The sequence below is a fragment of the Centruroides vittatus genome, unplaced genomic scaffold (genome assembly GCF_030686945.1).
Source record: "Centruroides vittatus isolate TY-2023 unplaced genomic scaffold, ASM3068694v2 scaffold_1152, whole genome shotgun sequence".
Lineage (NCBI taxonomy): Eukaryota > Metazoa > Arthropoda > Arachnida > Scorpiones > Buthidae > Centruroides > Centruroides vittatus.
The window spans coordinates 965,640-984,566 of NW_027122670.1; the positions used below are offsets into that span (position 1 = coordinate 965,640).

Consider the following 18,927-nt stretch of genomic DNA (forward strand, 5'->3'; position numbering starts at 1 on the left):
TTTAATAATATCAGTTTTTATGTAATAAATTTTATATTTTCTCTCTTCGAATTAATCTAAGAGTTAATTATTGTTAATAGATTACCTGGAAAATTGATCAAATTTTTAAATTCAAACCATGTTTATCGTTTTAAAATGTCACGTGGCTTTTGGTATTTGTTGATGTTTTGAAATAGATCAATTTTTTTTTTTTTTTTAGTGTTCGGTCCATGTGTTTCGAGTAATGATAAAGTTGGAAATTGTCGTGTTTTTCGATTGAATTTTTATACACTTATAGAACAGGTGAATTACATGAAAACGGTTTTATTTAAATAATAATACCGTTAAATTTATGAATTCCTTCATATTTTATTAAACCAAAGTGCATTTTTACACTAAAATATGCGATAAAACTTGACAAATTTTTATAATTATCGTCCATTTATTCTTGATAACTATTACAAATAAGTTGTCTGATTTAAATTTCTCAACAGAATTCTTGTTGCATTATTACTATGTTCTATATAGAGCCAATTTGATTAGATATAAGAAATGTTATGCAGAATAAATTTCTCATATTTCAGTAAAATCTTAAGTTGTTAATTCATATCTGTATAAAATAACTAAGTCTATAAATTTTTATAGAAGTTGAATGAAAGTGGGAAATTTGAGAAAAAATAACTTTAAGAGATCAAATTTACATGAAATTGAATATAGACTACAAGCTTAAGATTTTATTGAAAAATGATATATTTACTTCATATGGAATTTCATATTTCTAATTAAAATTCTTTTGTAAAACATACAGTGTATAACAAAATGGTTAATAAATTTAATAAATAATAAAATTGTTACTTGCTATTTAGTTCACAATCATAAACATTAATTTTTATTCTCTAATATTATTCTTTTTCTTAACCTTTTTCTGTAAAAATAACAGAAAAAGACTATAATGAAATAAATTGTTTTTATTTTGTGGGAAAAAAAATAAAATTGTTTTGTGATTTGAAAATCAAATGTGAAAATGGAAGCATTTAAAATTTAAAAAAATGTTTTTAAAAACATTCCTGTACTAAAGAGGATAAACAAATAGATTCTCTCAATCTATGTAATTTGTATTTATTCGCTTTTGTTAATCTCTTTCCAACATTAGATTTAATTCACAACTCCTTTCTATATTGATATAAAACAAAAATAAATTAGAAATAGAATGAATAAAAAAATAAGTATTATTTAATTTGTCTTTTCTTTAGTAAAATTTAAAAATATATTATTACTATATATAAACTTTGTCCACCAACCTAAAACAGTCTCTAATAATTTATTACTCCCAGGTAAATCAACTAAGTCCTTGGAGACACTAGTGATCAGCTTAAGATAGATTTTAAGTGGATTTTTTGCAAATTTATGCCATCTAATTTTATTGTATATTATTTTACTGTTTTAATATTAAGTAAGGTTGTTACATTATTATTAATCAACATTTTAAATGATCTTTATTAATTTTTTGTTTTAATTTTAGATAGTTTATTTTAACTAAAAAATTTTTCCTCTGACATCTAAAGATTTTATTCATGTAGATTATATTAATTTATATAAATTGGACTAATTGGTGTTCTTTATAACCATCCAATATCTTTAATGTTAAATTTACCCTCATAAATTTTTTAATATATCTGAAACATTGCTTTTTAAGTTCTAAAAATGTTTTAAAATCTAACATATGATATGGTAATTGTATAATTAAATTCATCTTCATAAAAATATTCAAAACTATAGAGTAATATAAGAATTATTGTAACTGGATAAGTATCTGAACAAATAAACAGTAAACCTTGAATAACTCCAGCAATAAATTTTAATAGGCCGAAACATTTTTTATACTGTCGGTTTTTTAATGTATAAAATTAGTGCAATGTGATTATATAATATTTTAAAAAATTTACATTTATAATTACAGTCAAAATTCAATTAGTAATAGTAAGGCATACTGTTATTATTCCTTTGGGTGGGGTCGTGAAATATTAATTTTATTTATATTTACTATTTGGGAGGGTCACAGAGCTAAGAAAATTGAGAATCGCTGCTCTATAGAAAGGTTATCTCTGCAGTGGAAGATAGTTGTTCCTGGTGATTGGACATGATGAAAAAGTGAAGACATTTTAGTCTCTGTTACGTTTTATTAAATATTTATCACAGAATTTTCATTCAGAACTATCCACTAGTATTTGTGTGTGATCTGCTTTAGAAGAATTATCAACATAATAGAAGAAGCTACAGGTATATTTCAATTTGAAAATCATGATGATTATGATAAACAGTAAATGTGATCAAAGTTATCTCTGTCTTGTTTCAAAAGAAAATCCATCAAAAACAGAATACATAAACAAAAGAAACAAAATTATGATTCATTATAATCCAGATAGCAATAGTGACAATGCTGAAAATAAATTTCCCAATAAAAACGAGGACACAGAATTACCAACATTTACCAACTGAAATGTTTCAGCATTTGATAAAGGAACTGAGGTCAACATAGTCATGTTCTTCTCTTGACATTTCAGTCAAAATAATTTAATAGACTCACAAATGAAGCTGTAAAACTGATTGTGAATCAAACAAATCTGTACATGTCACAAAAGGAAGTCAACTATCTTATTGGAAAGACGTGACTGAGAAGATAGCTTGGATAGGAGTAATAATGTAGTAAAAAGTCAAAATATCTACAAGAATTGACTAATACTTGTCCAGTGATTGATTCTTCTTTTTTTTTCTTGTCAATCAGTAGCTCTGAACTCAAAACAGATGATTCTAATAAACTCTAAGTTACAATAATTGATGTACTGAATATTTTCATGAAAATGTGAGACATTTGATCAAATATAGTCAATGAAGCAATAATTTCTTTCAAAGATCACAAAACAATAAAATAGTACATCTGTGAAACCAATGAGGGTATAAAGTCTTGGCAATCTGTAAGTATAAAACTGAATATTATACTCTTAAATTATCAATAGAAAATTCAGAAGGTGAAATAAATGTTGAGTTATTTAAATTTGTTTAAAATGTCTTTGTAAGAATCTATGCTTAATTTCAAATTGGTCATTGAAATTCTACAAAAAAGTAAATAAGTGCAGATTTCATTTTTTCTACAATACATATAACTGAATATGTTTTGTATAATGTATTCTATTTTTTTAAATATAATGCAGGTTTTAAAAAGTAAAGGGTAAAATATCACTTATAAATAAAACATAAGAAAAAAATATCAAATTAATGCATAAGAAAGTACAAAAATTATTATAATTACCAGTAATTATCATATATTAACATGACAATTTGCTTTTTAATTACTTAGTTAAATCTTAAACTCACTGAATATTAATTATATTTAACATTTTGTTTTAGCCTTTTTTATGTAAGCTAATTATAGGCCATCCACTTAGATTAGGTCAGCAATCTTTTTACTACAACTTTTTTTAATTTGGATAGAAACCAAAGAACTAACAGCCATAGCATATGTAAATGAAAAATATGATCAAAACAGATTACAGTTGCAGGCTTATTGGCATCAATTTTTTAAAGGGCAATCTTAGTAAGCTACTTGACTTTAATGATCATTTTTAAGAACGGAGAAACAAACAAGTGCTTGGAATGAGATATCATTCGGTAAAAATATGAAGACTTTTTAAAAACTTCTTTAAATTTTTCATTATGCCATAACGGCATAGTTGGCAATGAATCTCCATTGCCAACTTTGCCGCTTTGATGTAGATATAATTTTTATCTTTTCAATTACCACTGCTTTCCTTTATTTATTTATTTTTCAATTTGTTCCCGTCGTCGTTCTACTTATTTTCATATTTTCTTCTTATCTTCTCGTATTTTATTTATTTTATCTTTGTAGGACAGAGTTATCTTATTACAATCTCATTTAAAACTAATTCCGTTAAAAGTTAGCTAAACTGCCAAGCTACATTCTCGTGTATCATAAACTTTCACTTTCTCTTCCATTATGTCACATTTGCGCATCTACCGGGTGTAGGATTTAAAAACACCTACAATATGAAGGTTTTACGCTGGTAATGACTATGTACGATGGAATAAAGAACTTTTTTTCCGAAGGAAACATCTTAAAATTTTCTATAAAATCTGTAGTGAAAGCACTGTACATAACGTGGTTGAAAAGTTTGCCAGAAATTGGAGCCTGTGGCCGTTGGCCATATTAATGTATATTTTGTATTTTATAAATTTATAAATTTAAGTTAGGTTTAAGATTTCTTTTGTTTCTTTCCCTTTCCTGTTGACAAAAAAAGACTTCCTTCTTAATCACTTTACTATCTAATTGTTTTACTACCTGATGGGGAGTGATGCCTCCGATGAAAAACAGTGTTGCTAAAAACAAGGTAATAAAAACAGAGAGGGGAGGAAAAGAAGAAAGAAAGACAGAAGGGATCTCGGCTCTCGACGAGAAAGGTCGTGGAGCACGGGTTGTAAGTCGGAACGACATAGGAGAGAGGTTGAAGCTCGACGAGTGAGGTCGAGACGGAGAAGATCTAGTGTTAAAGTAGACAAAGAACTTCCTGATGAACTGCCAATCTTATTGGACGGATTTGAGTGGATTATCGACACAGTGAACGAGAGGCACCTACCGAAACAGATGATAAGAGGCATCAGTAACCCCGCCCAGCATCACGGAGCACTCAGAGCAAAAATCCCGGATATTTCCACCTTCCCCTTTTTTCTGTACCTATATTCTCTCTTTCTTCCATTCTTATAGTCTGTAAGTAGGTTTAAGATAGATAAGGACCCTTTGTAATATTAGTAGTTTTAGTTTATGTATTCTGGACTTTGTAATTTCACCGCCTACACGTTGGGATCCAGTGTAAAAGAACCCTGTAGCGTAGTGAATAAAAGTATAGTTTTTGTAAATTAACAAAGTTTGTTTGTTAATCCTTGATTTACCATTCGCTGTCTGTTATAACAGGCCTACAGAACGATGGCATTTTCAGTGCAGACGAAACGGGCTTATTTTTTAAATGCTACCGGAAAAACAGTGGTGTTGAAAGGTGATTCGCGTTACAGAAGTAAAAAAACAAAAATAAAAATTCTTTTGGGAACAAACATGACAGGTAATAAAGAACTGCCATCGCTATTAATTAGAAAATCTATTAAAGCTCGATCTTTCCGCAATGCCCAGAACTTACAATATGCAGCAAATAAGAAAGCATGAATGATGCCAATACTTTTCTCTAACTGGCCGAAAAAATTAGATACTCGCATGATTGCCGAAAACAGAAAACTTATTTTATATCCACAATTGCCGTTCATGTTTAACGATTCCCAATCGACAGTTCAATTTTTATCGCCAAATACAGCTTATCGATTGCAATATTTACATCAAGAAATCATTGAAAACTTTAAATTACGACACAAACTTAATCGTAAGAAAGATGTTGCGTGTTATTGAGATTGATCCCATCAATTAGGAATGACTTGCTAGATTCAATGCGAATGGCTAACAGAGCTTAGAACGAAGTTTTACAAAGAACCATTGCAAATTACTTACAAAAACAGATTTAGGCCGACAATTTGTTGGCACTTCGAATAAATTGGAATTCATCAGAATATCAATGACGACTAGGCTGATTTCGTTACAAGAGATGAAAAAGTATCATCAAAGGATAATACTTGTTTAATTAATAGTGTCAACGTTTTGTTTTGTACATAAACGTATCTAAAAGCTATAAAAGATATTTTATTTAAGTCTAATTATATTGTGATATTTATCCGGTTAAAATAATAGTAGTATCCATTATTCGAATTTCATTAACTAGAAACTTTTTCTATCCGTTCAACTTCGAATTGTCGAGAGTTTACAGTAAATAGCCTACCAATAACAAAGCTTGTAAGAAGCCAAAATTTTCACGGATAAAAGTGTACACTTATTAATCTCCAACAGAAGAGTGTTTACATAGAAATTTTCTAGGCTCATAAGTATGTATTTTTTGTTATTATTCTATGCCATGATGACAAATTGGGTTAATTCAAATAATCAACTGGTTCGATATGACTATCAATTCAGAGTCGTCAGACATTTAATTAATATTTATACTGATGACCTAATATTTGTTAAAGTAAATGATATGTGATTATTTTAATACAATTTCGCTTACATTTGTGAATATATGAAATATTTTACTAGCAGATAAATGCTAAAGATAAGAGCAGATAAAACTTCAAATATTCATTTAAACATTTAATTAAAATGCTTAGTAATCGGTTTCGTAACTTAAATACGACAATAAGCAGGGCTGTGTAGTCGCTAGATTTTTACACGACTCCGACCAGGGCGGACTTGTTAACGAAGTATGCCCGAAAATTCTGACGTCATCACGTGACCTCAGAATATTAGCATCAATAAATATAGTTCTAATGAAGATAGAACGTAGAAACTTTTTTATTCCAAAGCTAAAATATTCCTCTAGGTAATGAGTCAATACTATAATTTTTACTTTTCTGTTGTTATATATAACAGAAGAAGTGTTGCAATTGTTCAAAAAATGATCCCACCCCAAATTTTTACATTTTTTGGACTCGGGGCACCTCGAAATGTCGAGATATGCAAAAGATTCGGTTTTTTTTTTTTCTGTATGTACTGTACGAATGTTAGACTGTATGAGAGGCACGATTTCGAATCGGAGTCGGATGGTTTAACACAGGAGTTATTAAGCTTGAAAATGGTTGAACTAAATCGGTTGGTACACATTCTAACATCCGTTTGCACTTCTCTATGTTTCGAGGCTTCCCGAGTCCAAAAGAGTAAAAATCTGAGAAAGTCATTTTTTGACTGATCGTCATTCTTTTCCTTTGTTATAGGCCTATACTGTATAACAGCCAGGAAAGTAATAATGACGACGATTCTGATTATTAAAAAAAAAAAAAAATACAAAATAAAACGATTTTAAAATCTACTGAATATATAAGTTCACATTTATTGACTCGTTTGCTGATGGCATTGGTATTTGGTAAGCATGTATGAATAAAAATAGTAAATACATTCGTATACAAACAAATTAGTTTAATAAAAATGTTGTACAGTATATAACAGGGGTGGGCAAGCAAGAGTTCAGTGGGAGCCGAAATGTAGGTTTTGCAAAATGCATGGGAGCCGCAGTTCTGTACTGTCATGGCGGATAGTACGGTAAGGCGCGCAATTTTGTAAAATATAATATAAATATAATATAAAACGAATTTTTTTAATAAACATATTTTCACAAAATTATAAAAATAAAATTGTAAAAATAATAATAAAAAACAGAAATTAACACTTTCAGCAAGAGCCGCATGTAACTCAAAAAGAGCCGCATTTGCCCATGCCTGGTATATAATATACGAGTATATTGGGTAATATATAAGTATACAGACACATTAAACTAAGTCAAAAATGAGAAATATAGCATTTAGACTGGTAAAAAAAAAAAAAAAATTGCTTACTTTGCCATGTTGTTTAATTTATTATTTTTCATCTCTATTATAAACTGAATTACTTTTTACAAAAAAAATCACTTCTATTAAGTCAGCATTCACTGAAGCTCTTAAATCATATTTAATACTTTTAAGAGCGAAAAATAAACGCTCTACTGAAACTTGGTTGGTGACAATGCTGTGACAATCAATGTTGTATTTTGGATAATGTCTGGATAGTGCAGTATTGCCGTTTTAACATCCAAACTTGAAGAGTGGTCAATGTGGTTTATTTTTTCCAGTGCATAATAAATATTATCTTCAAATTTTGTAAGATTTCCTTTTCCATCTGTTCTCATATTAGAACTCAAGCTTAATTTTGAGGGTAGAGACGAGTTTTATATATATATATATATATATAAAAACTAGCAGATGAGCCAGATGTTGCTCACGCAAAAAGTAACGATAACGAAGATTTAGATATTTAGATTTTAGCCGATTTTACCCGTTTTCACTGGGTGCAAGAATTAGGTCCTCTCTCTTCCGAGACTAATTAGAGAATTTTTAGATGGGTCTAAAAGTATGTTCGATTTTTCACAAAAACGCAAAATACCGCAACTAAAATAGTACGGTAGAAACGGAGTTCTTCGGGGTAATCCTTAACCCTCTCCCTCTTCCCTCCGCGAGAGGAATTTCGAAAAATCCTTCTTAGTGTAGTATATTCTTATGATGTATCCTAACTGTGTACCAAATTTCAACTCTTAACCGTTTGAACTCTGAGCTTATAATCGAGATGAGTAATGATGTAATAATAATGATAAGATTGTGAATGCTAATAACGAGTAAAATAATCATTAAGTCCAATCACACTGGAGATATGACACGTGATCCCTTCTGTCTGTACCCTGTCGACCTTTAATAAAAAACCAAAATTTAATAGCATTAATGCCCTTTATACACACGCTACTGTGCCAAATTTTGTTTCTTAAACTTTACTCATTCTGAGATATTGTTTAATAGTTCAGAACAGAATAAAGAAATTAAACAAATTAGACGCCAACATACTTGCGTGGACGAGCGAATTTTTCCCTTTATTTGACATTTTTTGGGTTTATAGGATCTCCAAACGTATAGATTTGCAAAAAACTCGGAGAGTCAAATGTGACACGATTCAAATACTTTTTCCTTTTTTACCGTCACTGACTGATAACAAGTTGGGAAAGTAGAAAGAAGTCAGAGTCGGGGGCCTTTTGATGACTCCGACTCCGACTCCACAGCCCTGTCTATAAATTCCCACTATGGTCCGTCTTCCTGTCTTAATCTCGAGAACGATGTTAGATAGATGAAAGACGAAACCAGATATGGAAACCTTAGGGGCAAGAGGCCCCAATTAATTGCGAACCGATGTAAACCGAAAGTCACGTTATTTCAATTCAAAAATTGAATTGAAATAACGTGACTTCCCCTGAAAGGAGTTAGATAAATGACCGACACGACTCTATTGTTACGGGAAAAGTACGATGTACAGGGGCAATACACTACAGTAATAATTTGAGATGGAAAGCATATATTTTAAGTTAAATAAATTTAAAATACGATTAAAAATTGCAGCCTGGCATTGTGACGATGTCACAATAAATAATTTCTCGTTACTAATAAATTTAATAAAATAAGATTTATTAATAATGATTGATTAAGATGTACTAATTAATTTATAATTATTTAATTTACTTGATTTAAAATTAAATTTGCATGAAAAGTTTTATTTGAGATATTTAATGAAAATAGTTCATTTACAATTAAAAATATTTCAATGACAAAAAAAAAATAAAAAGTTTTTAGTAATAACGTTTCAACAATTTGATTTTGGCATTGTCTTTGTATTCAATAATCGGTAAGTTTTTCTAAAATCTGAAATATTATGCTAATAAATTAATGGCATAATGTATATAACTTTTCAAGATACTATTTTTGATTAAAAATCTTATATTTTAAAAATTTTATTGTGAAGTATTAAATTGATTTGGCAGTATTAGAAAGTGAAAAATGAAAAAAAAAAACATGTCGAGCCAGTCACCCACATTACGGGCCTAGCTTAATCCACGATGGGTATGGGGTGACTGGGTGGTGAGGGACGAGGCCCGACATATCCGGAACAGTTTGTTTGTTTGATTAAGGCAACACTTGGGCGATCTGATCAGAGAAGATGCCTTCCGGGAGGTCTTTTTAAGGGTAACTGGCCCCTATTCAGGCATTACAGACGTGGAGAAAACCGGAAAACTCCACGTGGCCAGCCCGTCCTGGCGAGGCACGAACCCACGACCGAACTCCTAGTGTTCAGGGAACAGAACCGCTTGGCCACTGGTGGACCTATCCGGAACATACCGCCTATGAAATATTGCTGGGTATTTTTGCCCCCACGGATTCAAATTCCGGATTCCCCAGAATGGGAGGCTGACGCCTTTTCAGCCTCGGCCATTCGGTCGTCTATAGCAGGGGTGGCCAACAAGTCGATCGCGATCGACCGGTCGATCGCCAAGCCAATTTTGGTCGATCGCTCGCGATGACTTGACTTAATGTATTATATTTGTAACCGAACACAACAGTATGCATGCAGTTATGACTCGACTCATAAGCAGTGCACCACGTACTGAAACACAGTGTATAAACATAGTATGTATTTCACACCTCCCCCTCCCCACTTACACTATGCCTATGACAACAAGTCGATCGCGACGCATTTTTAAAATAAAAAGTAGATCTTATGTATACAAAAGTTGGCCACCCCTGGTCTATAGTACACCCCTTCTGTTTAAACAAAGAAAAAATAAACAAACTGAACAATACAAAAATAAAATATTTAACATAAAACAAAAAAATAGTTTCTCCCAGGATAAGTATTATATTAGGTTGGGGAAAAAGAAATCCATTATTTTGTCACTAGATGGCTGTAGTGATATATATCTCATAAAGTATTGATCAAACAAGTTGAGACTTGTGTTCGTTAGAAAAGTGACATTCTGTACTAAAAAAATTCTTTTACAGTTTTTCGATTGGTCGATTCAGTTGTGAGTTATAGGGTGTAAAAGATGGAAATTACCAAAGAGAAAATTCGGTATGTTTTACAATTTTGCTTTGATAAAGGCGAAAATGCAAGCCAGGCGGCTGAAATTGTGAATGATGTTTATGGTCCCAATACTGTCACAGCCAATTATGCACAATTTTGGTTTCGTCGATTCCGTTCTGGTAATTTCAGTGTTAAATATGCACCTCGCATAGGTAGGCCTGTCATCAGAAATGTCGATAAAATCATGGAAATGATTGAAGTAGACCGGCATGTTAGCAGTCATAGCATTGCCCAGGAGCTAAAGATTGACCACAAAACAGTTTTAAACCATCTGCATAAAGCTGGATTCAAAAAGAAGCTCGATGTTTGGGTGCCACACGAATTGACGCAAAAAAAACATGATGGATCGAATTTCCATCTGCGAAGCCTTGGCCAAATGGAATGAAATTGACCCATTTCTTAAACGAATGGTGACTGGAGATGAGAAATGGGTCACATATGACAATATTGTGCGAAAACGATCATGGTCAAAGCGTGGTGAAGCAGCTCAAATGGTGGCCAAACCAGGAATAACGGCCAGGAAGATTTTGCTGTGCATTTGGTGGGACTATAAAGGAATCATCTACTATGAGCTGCTTCCATATGGTCAAACATTAAATTCGGACCTCTACTGTCAACAATTAGACCGTTTGAAACTAGCAATTGACCAGAAGCGGCCAGAATTGGCCAACAGGAAAGGTGTTGTTTTTCATCAGGACAATGCCAGGCCACACACATCTATCGTGACTCGCCAGAAACTCCGGGAGCTTGGTTGGGAAGTTTTGATGCATCCACCTTATAGTCCGAACCTGGCACCAAGCGATTACCATCTTTTTTTATCATTGCAAAACTTCATTAGTGATAAAAAATTGGCATCAAGAGAAGATTGTGAAAATCGCTTAGTTGAATTTTTTGCCAATAGGGACCAGGGCTTCTATGAGAGAGGCATTATGAAGTTACCTTTAAAATGGCAACAAATTATAAAACAAAACGGTGCATATTTGACTTAAATTGGACAATCCAAACCACGTTAAATAAAGTCCTGAAATAAATGTAAAAATAATGGATTTCTTTTTCCCCAACCTAATAAGTTTGTTTATCAAAAGTCGACAGATACTCTGAAAAGGAGATTCGTATTAGAATAAAAACAAATTACAAAAAAGAGCATTCTCTGATTCGATGATTTGTACTTGAAATTGATTAATGCAAAACTTCAGCTTGTAAAAGTTTCAAAAATTATTTGTTATGTAATTAATATATTTAGTAACATGTTATTATATATAAAAGTTAAATGCAGATTGTTTAAAGTGAAAACTGCAAACTTTTAAGTTTTTACAGCTCAATAATATGAAAGAAAAATGTCGGAGAAAAAAAATCAACCGCAAAAAAAGATTTCAAAAAAATCAAAAAATTCACAATCTGAAGACGAAAAGTGAGAAATTATAATTTAATATTAATAAGAAAAAGAATAAACCAGTTGTTTAAAAGTAAGGCACCAGAGGATTCGTCCACACACAGCATGTACAGTACAGTATAGTACATATGTACTGTACCATGTGGAATATTGTCGGGAAAATTTAATTTACGGTGTAAAATGTAAATCGTCACCATAAGAGGCATTGTCAGGGGAACATGTAATTTACGGTGTAAATCGCCACAATATTTAATCATCATGATATATTAACTAACTTCATGATTAAATATTCTGGCGATTTACACCGTAAATTACATGTTCCCCTGACAACGCCTCTTATGGTACAGTACATACATACATACATGCTATGCGCGAAAGCATTCTCTCGAGTGCATTACTTTCGAACAACTTTCTATATTATACATGTTTATATATATTCCTTTTACTATATATGTTCATCATGTTTTAGTATAATGAATTTGTTCAAAATAAATTTTGATGCATAAATTTTTTAAAATTATTACCCTGTAGTGCCCATTCAATTAGACCAGAAAAAATTAATGATTATCCACGAAAAAGTATTCTGAAAACATCAAAAAATTTCCAACTTACAAATGAAAAGTAATATACAGTAATTATTTTTTATTATAATTAGTATAATTTGAAAATGTTTTCTGTTTAAAAATAATTTTATTTTCTTAATATTTTATTTAGAATATTTCAATAATCATTCAAGCATTTTAATTTAATATCGATATACATTATTTTCCATTATAAGATCTATTAACAAATTTAAATATGAATGTTCTATTATCTGACAAATATTTTGTATACATTTCCAATACCACGTGTATTTGTTTTTTTGACAATGGTTGTACTTAATATTACATTGATTAAATAGAAATTTAGTCTTGTGACATCAATGTACCAATTTGATTCTCTTTTTGTATTTTATTCTGTATTATAGTCAATTTAAATGTATTTAGCTTTTTACAGTATCTGGATTAAAGGCCTATGCATAAAAATGTTTTACATGTATACTCAATCAATTAATCAATCCATGTTTAAGTTATTAATATCATTAGTTTATATTTAATTAAAAACAGAAATGACATTACTTTAATGTTAAACTTTTGGTATCATTGGAAGTGTATGATTTAAAGTAAAACAAGAAGAAATTAATTTTTAGAAAAGAAAAATATATTTCTTACTAGACTATACAATAAATGAGTCCATTTCGATTGGTCCCTTCACACGCTTTCGTAGAGGTATTAACAAGTCTACGGCGGAACCGTCCTTTTATTTGAGGCTACTGTCCGCCAACAAATGTAAAAAAGTTAAAAAATCCTGTGGCTTTCAAGCGGTGGCTTTTTTTTAACTTTTTTACATTTGTTGGCGGACAGTAGCCTCAAATAAAAGGACGGTTCCGCCGTAGACTTGTTAATACCTCTACGAAAGCATGTGAAGGGACCGATCGAAATGGACTCATTTATTGTATAGTCTAGTAAAAAATATATTTTTCTTTTCTAAATATGAAATCGTCCCGGCAATTTTTAATGGAAGAAGAAATTAATTTTAAAAAATTAAAAATTTCAGTATTTTATCCCTCTACAATGGACTCTTCATCAGGTAATCTATAATTTAATAAAAATGAATATCACTTTCTTTTCTTTTTGAAAATTAGAACTTGCATAAAAAGCATTTGAATTATTATTAATAAATATCTTAGTTTCTCATTGATTAAAAGCAAGTCTTTTCATTTTTATTAAAATAGCTTTAGTAATAACTCTTGAATGTTTTGAGAGAATATATAATTTTGATCTCATTCCACAAAGTTGCTAGTTTAGTAATATACATTCTGTAAGTTATATCACATTTATGACCTTGAAGCCTCTTCTTTTAAATGCTCTTTTGGTTGCTCCTATATAGAATGAGGCTAAGGATTGAGAAGAACAAGGTGTAAATTCCTAATTCTTTTTACAACACTCCTATACTTTCCTGTTTCAATGTTTTATCTTATTTATTTTATGGCAGAATTAAACTGAATTATATTTATTGTACAATGTATTATTTCACAAATAAATCATATGGTTTTTATTTTGCTTATAATAGATAATCTTAATTTTAATACGATTCTTCATTTATTTTGGTATTATCTGCAATACAAGAAATGGAGATAAATTGTTTTTTTTTGATATTATGAGGATTATTGTGGTTTATGGTAATTTATAGAAAACATAAAAGCAATAGAAATAGTCATTTGAAAAATTCTAACTGGTTATTATAAATACTCAAAAATAATCAAATTATTTATCGGGATTCTGGTTTATTGTTTAATTAGTTTGTATCTTGATGATGGTCAGTGAAAATATTATTATTGAAATCATTAGTTCTTTCAATAACCCAGTGCTGGTAAATAAGTTAATTATTCCTGAATATAATGGAGATAGTTGGTAAAATAAAATCACCTTTCAGTCTACTTTGTTAATAATTATAGAAAATAAGACATTTACCAACTCATTGTTATTCTAAAAAATTAATTTTGCTTTGCTAAAGCTGTTTCAAATATTTTCAGATTTATTATAGATAGATACTTTTCATAAACTATTATAAGAAATAATAATTGTATAAAGCAGAAATAAACAAAGTTAATGTATTGAATGAATATATAAATAATGATATGTAAAACTGTTATTTTTAAATGAAAAAAAATTTATGTTTCTAAACCCCATATTCATATTTGTGTAAAAAATGAATATGTTTTATGGATAAATGTAAATAAATGATTTCTAGACTTATATTCTTGATTCATGATGGATGTTAAATCAATTATATCATGAGAATTTTCTTTTAAAGATGTAGTTACTTACATAAATATCCATATATATAATTCTAAACAACAATTAGCTAACTAATGATCAAAGTATCATTACACTTTGATCTGAATTATCCAAAAAGAAAAAACAATTATTTTTTTTGTTGCATCACTTAGAATGAATTTCCAACTTACTATCTTTGAAAATATTTAATAAACATTTCTTTCCTTATATTATTTTCTCTTCTAATTTTGCTGATTAATTTAATAAATTTTTAAATTTAGAATATATTTTTATTTTTTTAGTAGAAATATTGACAAACCTGTTAAATGGGATGAAATGAACATATTACAAACATTACATCCACCAGATAAAGATTACGGTCATATGATAGTAGATGAGCCTAAAACCCCATTCACACATTATGACATTGAAAAAGAAGCTTCAGATGAGAAAGTCTCATTGGATGTTCAGTCACTAATAAAAAAGTAATATCTAATAATTAAATTTTAGATTTTTATTCTATATAGTATACTGTATCTATCTTACATATACGTATTTTAATAATTTTATATCGTGCATCTTTTAGAATAAAAGAGTTACCAACAAGACGTGTAAATGACACAAATGAAAATAAGCATGATAAATATTATGAATATGGCATAGATAAAGGTAAAGAAAACAAATCATTTCTTAAAATAAGAGCTATACAATTAAAACATTTTTACTTCATATTATAAAAATTATAACCAGTTATTCAGAAATTAGCTGATTTAAAAATGTATTATGTATTCAACATTTAGACAATTATCATCAGCATGGAGAGAAGACATAATTAAAAATTATCTATTCCAACACATTTGCAGCCAAATAACACTTATCAGAATGCTTTTAAATATTGATAAACAGCATTATTGAAAAGACTTAAGGTTTTTCTATAAAGAAAAAAATATTAACTATCAATGAGAAATTATACTTTTTCATAAGAACAATTAGGACAACTTTAATTATAACCACCCTGTATATCTTGACCAGAAAATACTGTAATTTTTGAACTTTTTTGTTAGAAACTGCTGGAGGCAGTATTGAATAGACCCAACACAGTCTCAATTTAAACCTCAACAGACTTTGCAATGTAGGGAGGCAACTAAAGATAAAATCTGTGTTTTCGATGGAGAACATGCAGATTCTTCAGGTACACATCAGAGATGCAATGAAACGAATTTCAGCAGCAATCAGACACCAGTTTTATGAATGCCAACAGAATTTGGTTGTCTGCAAGCAAATATTTTAAAAATTATATTTTGTAGTTCATTTACTACTTAATTAATTGCATTTGATTTGATTTAAATTGGCACTTTTTGAATAATTTAATTTTTTTGTCAGGACGTACACATGCACCACCATATATAATCTTTTTAATAAAACTGAATAACTATGAAAATGTTAGAAAAAATATGTTGTAAATTATGATTTTTGTTGTTTGCAATATGCTAAAATCAAATAATATTGTTTCCTTGCTTTACAGAAGTTATTGCATAAATGGCATGTCACAAAATTATTAATTTATTAAAATATTAAAATTGAGATAACATATTAAAAGGCCTCAAAGGAGAAATCTAACATAGATGTTAAATCAGATAATTATAATAGTTCTATTTATGTAAAATTGCCATTATAATTCATAAAATATACATGAAGTATTCTTTGGCAAGCAATAATAATGAGAGTTGTGATCATTTCATTCTAGTTAAATAGGAGGAAAACATTACTCAGATAATCAATTTGAAGTTATTTTTTTAAATATATGTTTTATTCATATTTTTTGTTTCATCTCTTGAAACAAAAAAATATGAATAATTTATATTATTTATATATATATCTTTTAACATATATTTTCTTTAAACAAGAAAATGACTGTTAAACAGTATCAGATTTTTTCCAATGAAATCTAAATTCAACTTCTGTTATTTAAAATTCTGTTAAACTTGAATAAGAATTTTAAATTATTCCAGATAAAAAGAAATCTTTTGAAGAGAAAAGGAAGATGCATTATAATGAATTCCATGCTATAAAATTAGCTAAAACATTAATGAGTCAAGAGGAAGAAGATAGTGATGAAGAAACAGCAGGAAAATCTGATGATAGTAAAACTAAATCAAATAAAAAAAAATAGTAATGATTTCACAATTTGCTCAAAAACATCACTTTCTTACAACATCTAAAACATAAAATTTAATTATAATGTAAAACTTTTAATTAAAATTCTATTTTCACATATAATAAAAACCTTATGAAATTTGATATTCACAACTCAATGTATTTTGAATATTTTATACAACATTTTATAATGCTAATATGAATTATAGTATTATTTATATATTATTTTGGTCATTCTTATTACATAATTTTGTAGTGAAGATAAAAATTACAAATATAATTCAATAAAATATCCTATAAAAATTAGAAGTATTTATAGTGTATTTTATATTTCATATATAGAAGATTTTTAATACAAAATAAATTTTATATAATGTTATAGTCATTACATGCTTTTATTATTAATTTTATTTATTTTATTTACATACATAAATATATATATAAATTTTGTGTGTGTGTGTGTGTGTGTTCTAAATGATTGATATCTATTGATATCAAGGATTTCTTACAGGTCACTTTAGAGAAATAAATTTTAATCATACTTATTTATTTTTAATACTTCAAATATAAGTTGCTGTATTAAAGTATTAAAAATATAACACAGCTTTGTATTCAGATCTTGTAAAAGTAATTCATATGCATTTTTTCAGAGAAATTGGCATTTTTGTAAAATATCAACAAAGAGCTCCTGCATTTTGTGAGTTCCTGGATAGATCCAAACTATCATAAAATTCACAAAAATTTATTTGTTAAAAAAGGGCAAGGAAAAATGTTTGTAGTCAGACACCCTTTTGTTTATGTTAAAATGTGATGCAGAGTCGTAAATCTTAACAGGAATGTTGCTCTATGATCATTGAGAGTCGAATTCAGCTCCGAGTTTGACTCCTCCCGCACTCTGGGTTAGAGTCCTGTTACATTCAGTAACGAGGGACCAGCCACTCGGAAAGTGCAGATGAGGAAGATCATTCAATTGGAAGGGCCGATTGAAAGTCAGAGATTGATATAATCCCTGATCTTCAAGGACAAAATCACTTTCTGTAAAAACTGTGCACCTGCACACAGTGAGTCAATAGACTCTCTGTACATGAGACGTAGTGTGTCATCGTGTTGAGAGAGACACTCTCTCTCCCTTTTGAATAACTCTTTTAATCATGTGTCATCAAAGCCATTCTCCCTTTGCACTGTCCACTGTGCTGAATGCCACATCACCTTTGTCTATCTGCCAATGTTACCAATTCAGGAACCTCTTGCCTGCCTGGGGCTGTGATCAGTCAAAAGGAAACTACTAGACGACCGGAGTCCCATTGCTCCTCTACATCAGGAAGAATTACAACTGACAGAGTGTAACAAATCAGCTAGACCATGTAAGGACCCTTTCTGCAAATAATAAATGGTTTCTTTGTAAAACACTTGTCATCTTTGTCTCCCCAGCACCACTCACATATGCAAACCCTTTAGACCATCCTGACATGGAAGTAACATTTCCTCCCCTGACAGTCAGCAAACTCACAATTTTGAAATCAATGAACGTTTTCAAAATGTTTTTTTTTATATTGTGTATCAAGCCTTTCAGTAAGAATGCATTAATTTTCAAGTTAGATAAACATTTTCTTAGCAAAAATGACAAACAAAAAACTTCAATCTTAATGCTTTTATACTTCATAAACTAAATTCTCATTATATACAACTTTATTTTAAAATAAATATTAATATTCAGTTAAACTTCAAATTTTCTATTTGGCTATTTGAAACTGGTTTTTTAAGATACATTTTACAGATCTGTATGTGAAGTGAGAGAAACCAAATTTGTAAAATTACTTTGAAATAAAGTAAAGTATATATTGTCTTTTTAAACCATATATAATATAAAAATTGATTTAACACAAGAGTAATAACTAGGTAATGACATCTAAACTTGTATGAAAAAAGTGTGTGATAACATATAATTTCATTTTGTTGCTAAATGATATAATATATGTTAGATC

At 29.4% G+C, this 18,927-nt stretch overlaps 1 protein-coding gene across 1 annotated transcript; it reads left to right on the forward strand.

The window, feature by feature from the left end:
• Positions 1 to 12,397: 12,397 nt before the first annotated feature.
• On the forward strand, positions 12,398 to 17,231 carry LOC136986543 (protein phosphatase inhibitor 2-like). Its single transcript, XM_067284102.1, has 4 exons — positions 12,398 to 12,587; positions 15,088 to 15,270; positions 15,372 to 15,454; positions 16,798 to 17,231. The coding sequence occupies exons 2-4, from the start codon at positions 15,122 to 15,124 to the stop codon at positions 16,956 to 16,958; spliced, it is 393 nt and encodes a 130-aa protein (XP_067140203.1). The 5' UTR covers positions 12,398 to 12,587; positions 15,088 to 15,121; the 3' UTR covers positions 16,959 to 17,231.
• The last annotated feature ends 1,696 nt before the right edge of the window (positions 17,232 to 18,927 follow it).

Coding starts and splice junctions, on each gene's coding strand:
- LOC136986543 (XM_067284102.1), top strand. CDS start 15,122: ATGAACATATTACAAACATTACATCCACCAGATAAAGATTACGGTCAT. Junction 15,271..15,371: donor GTTCAGTCACTAATAAAAAA/GTAATATCTAAT, acceptor TGCATCTTTTAG/AATAAAAGAGTTACCAACAA. Junction 15,455..16,797: donor TGAATATGGCATAGATAAAG/GTAAAGAAAACA, acceptor AAATTATTCCAG/ATAAAAAGAAATCTTTTGAA.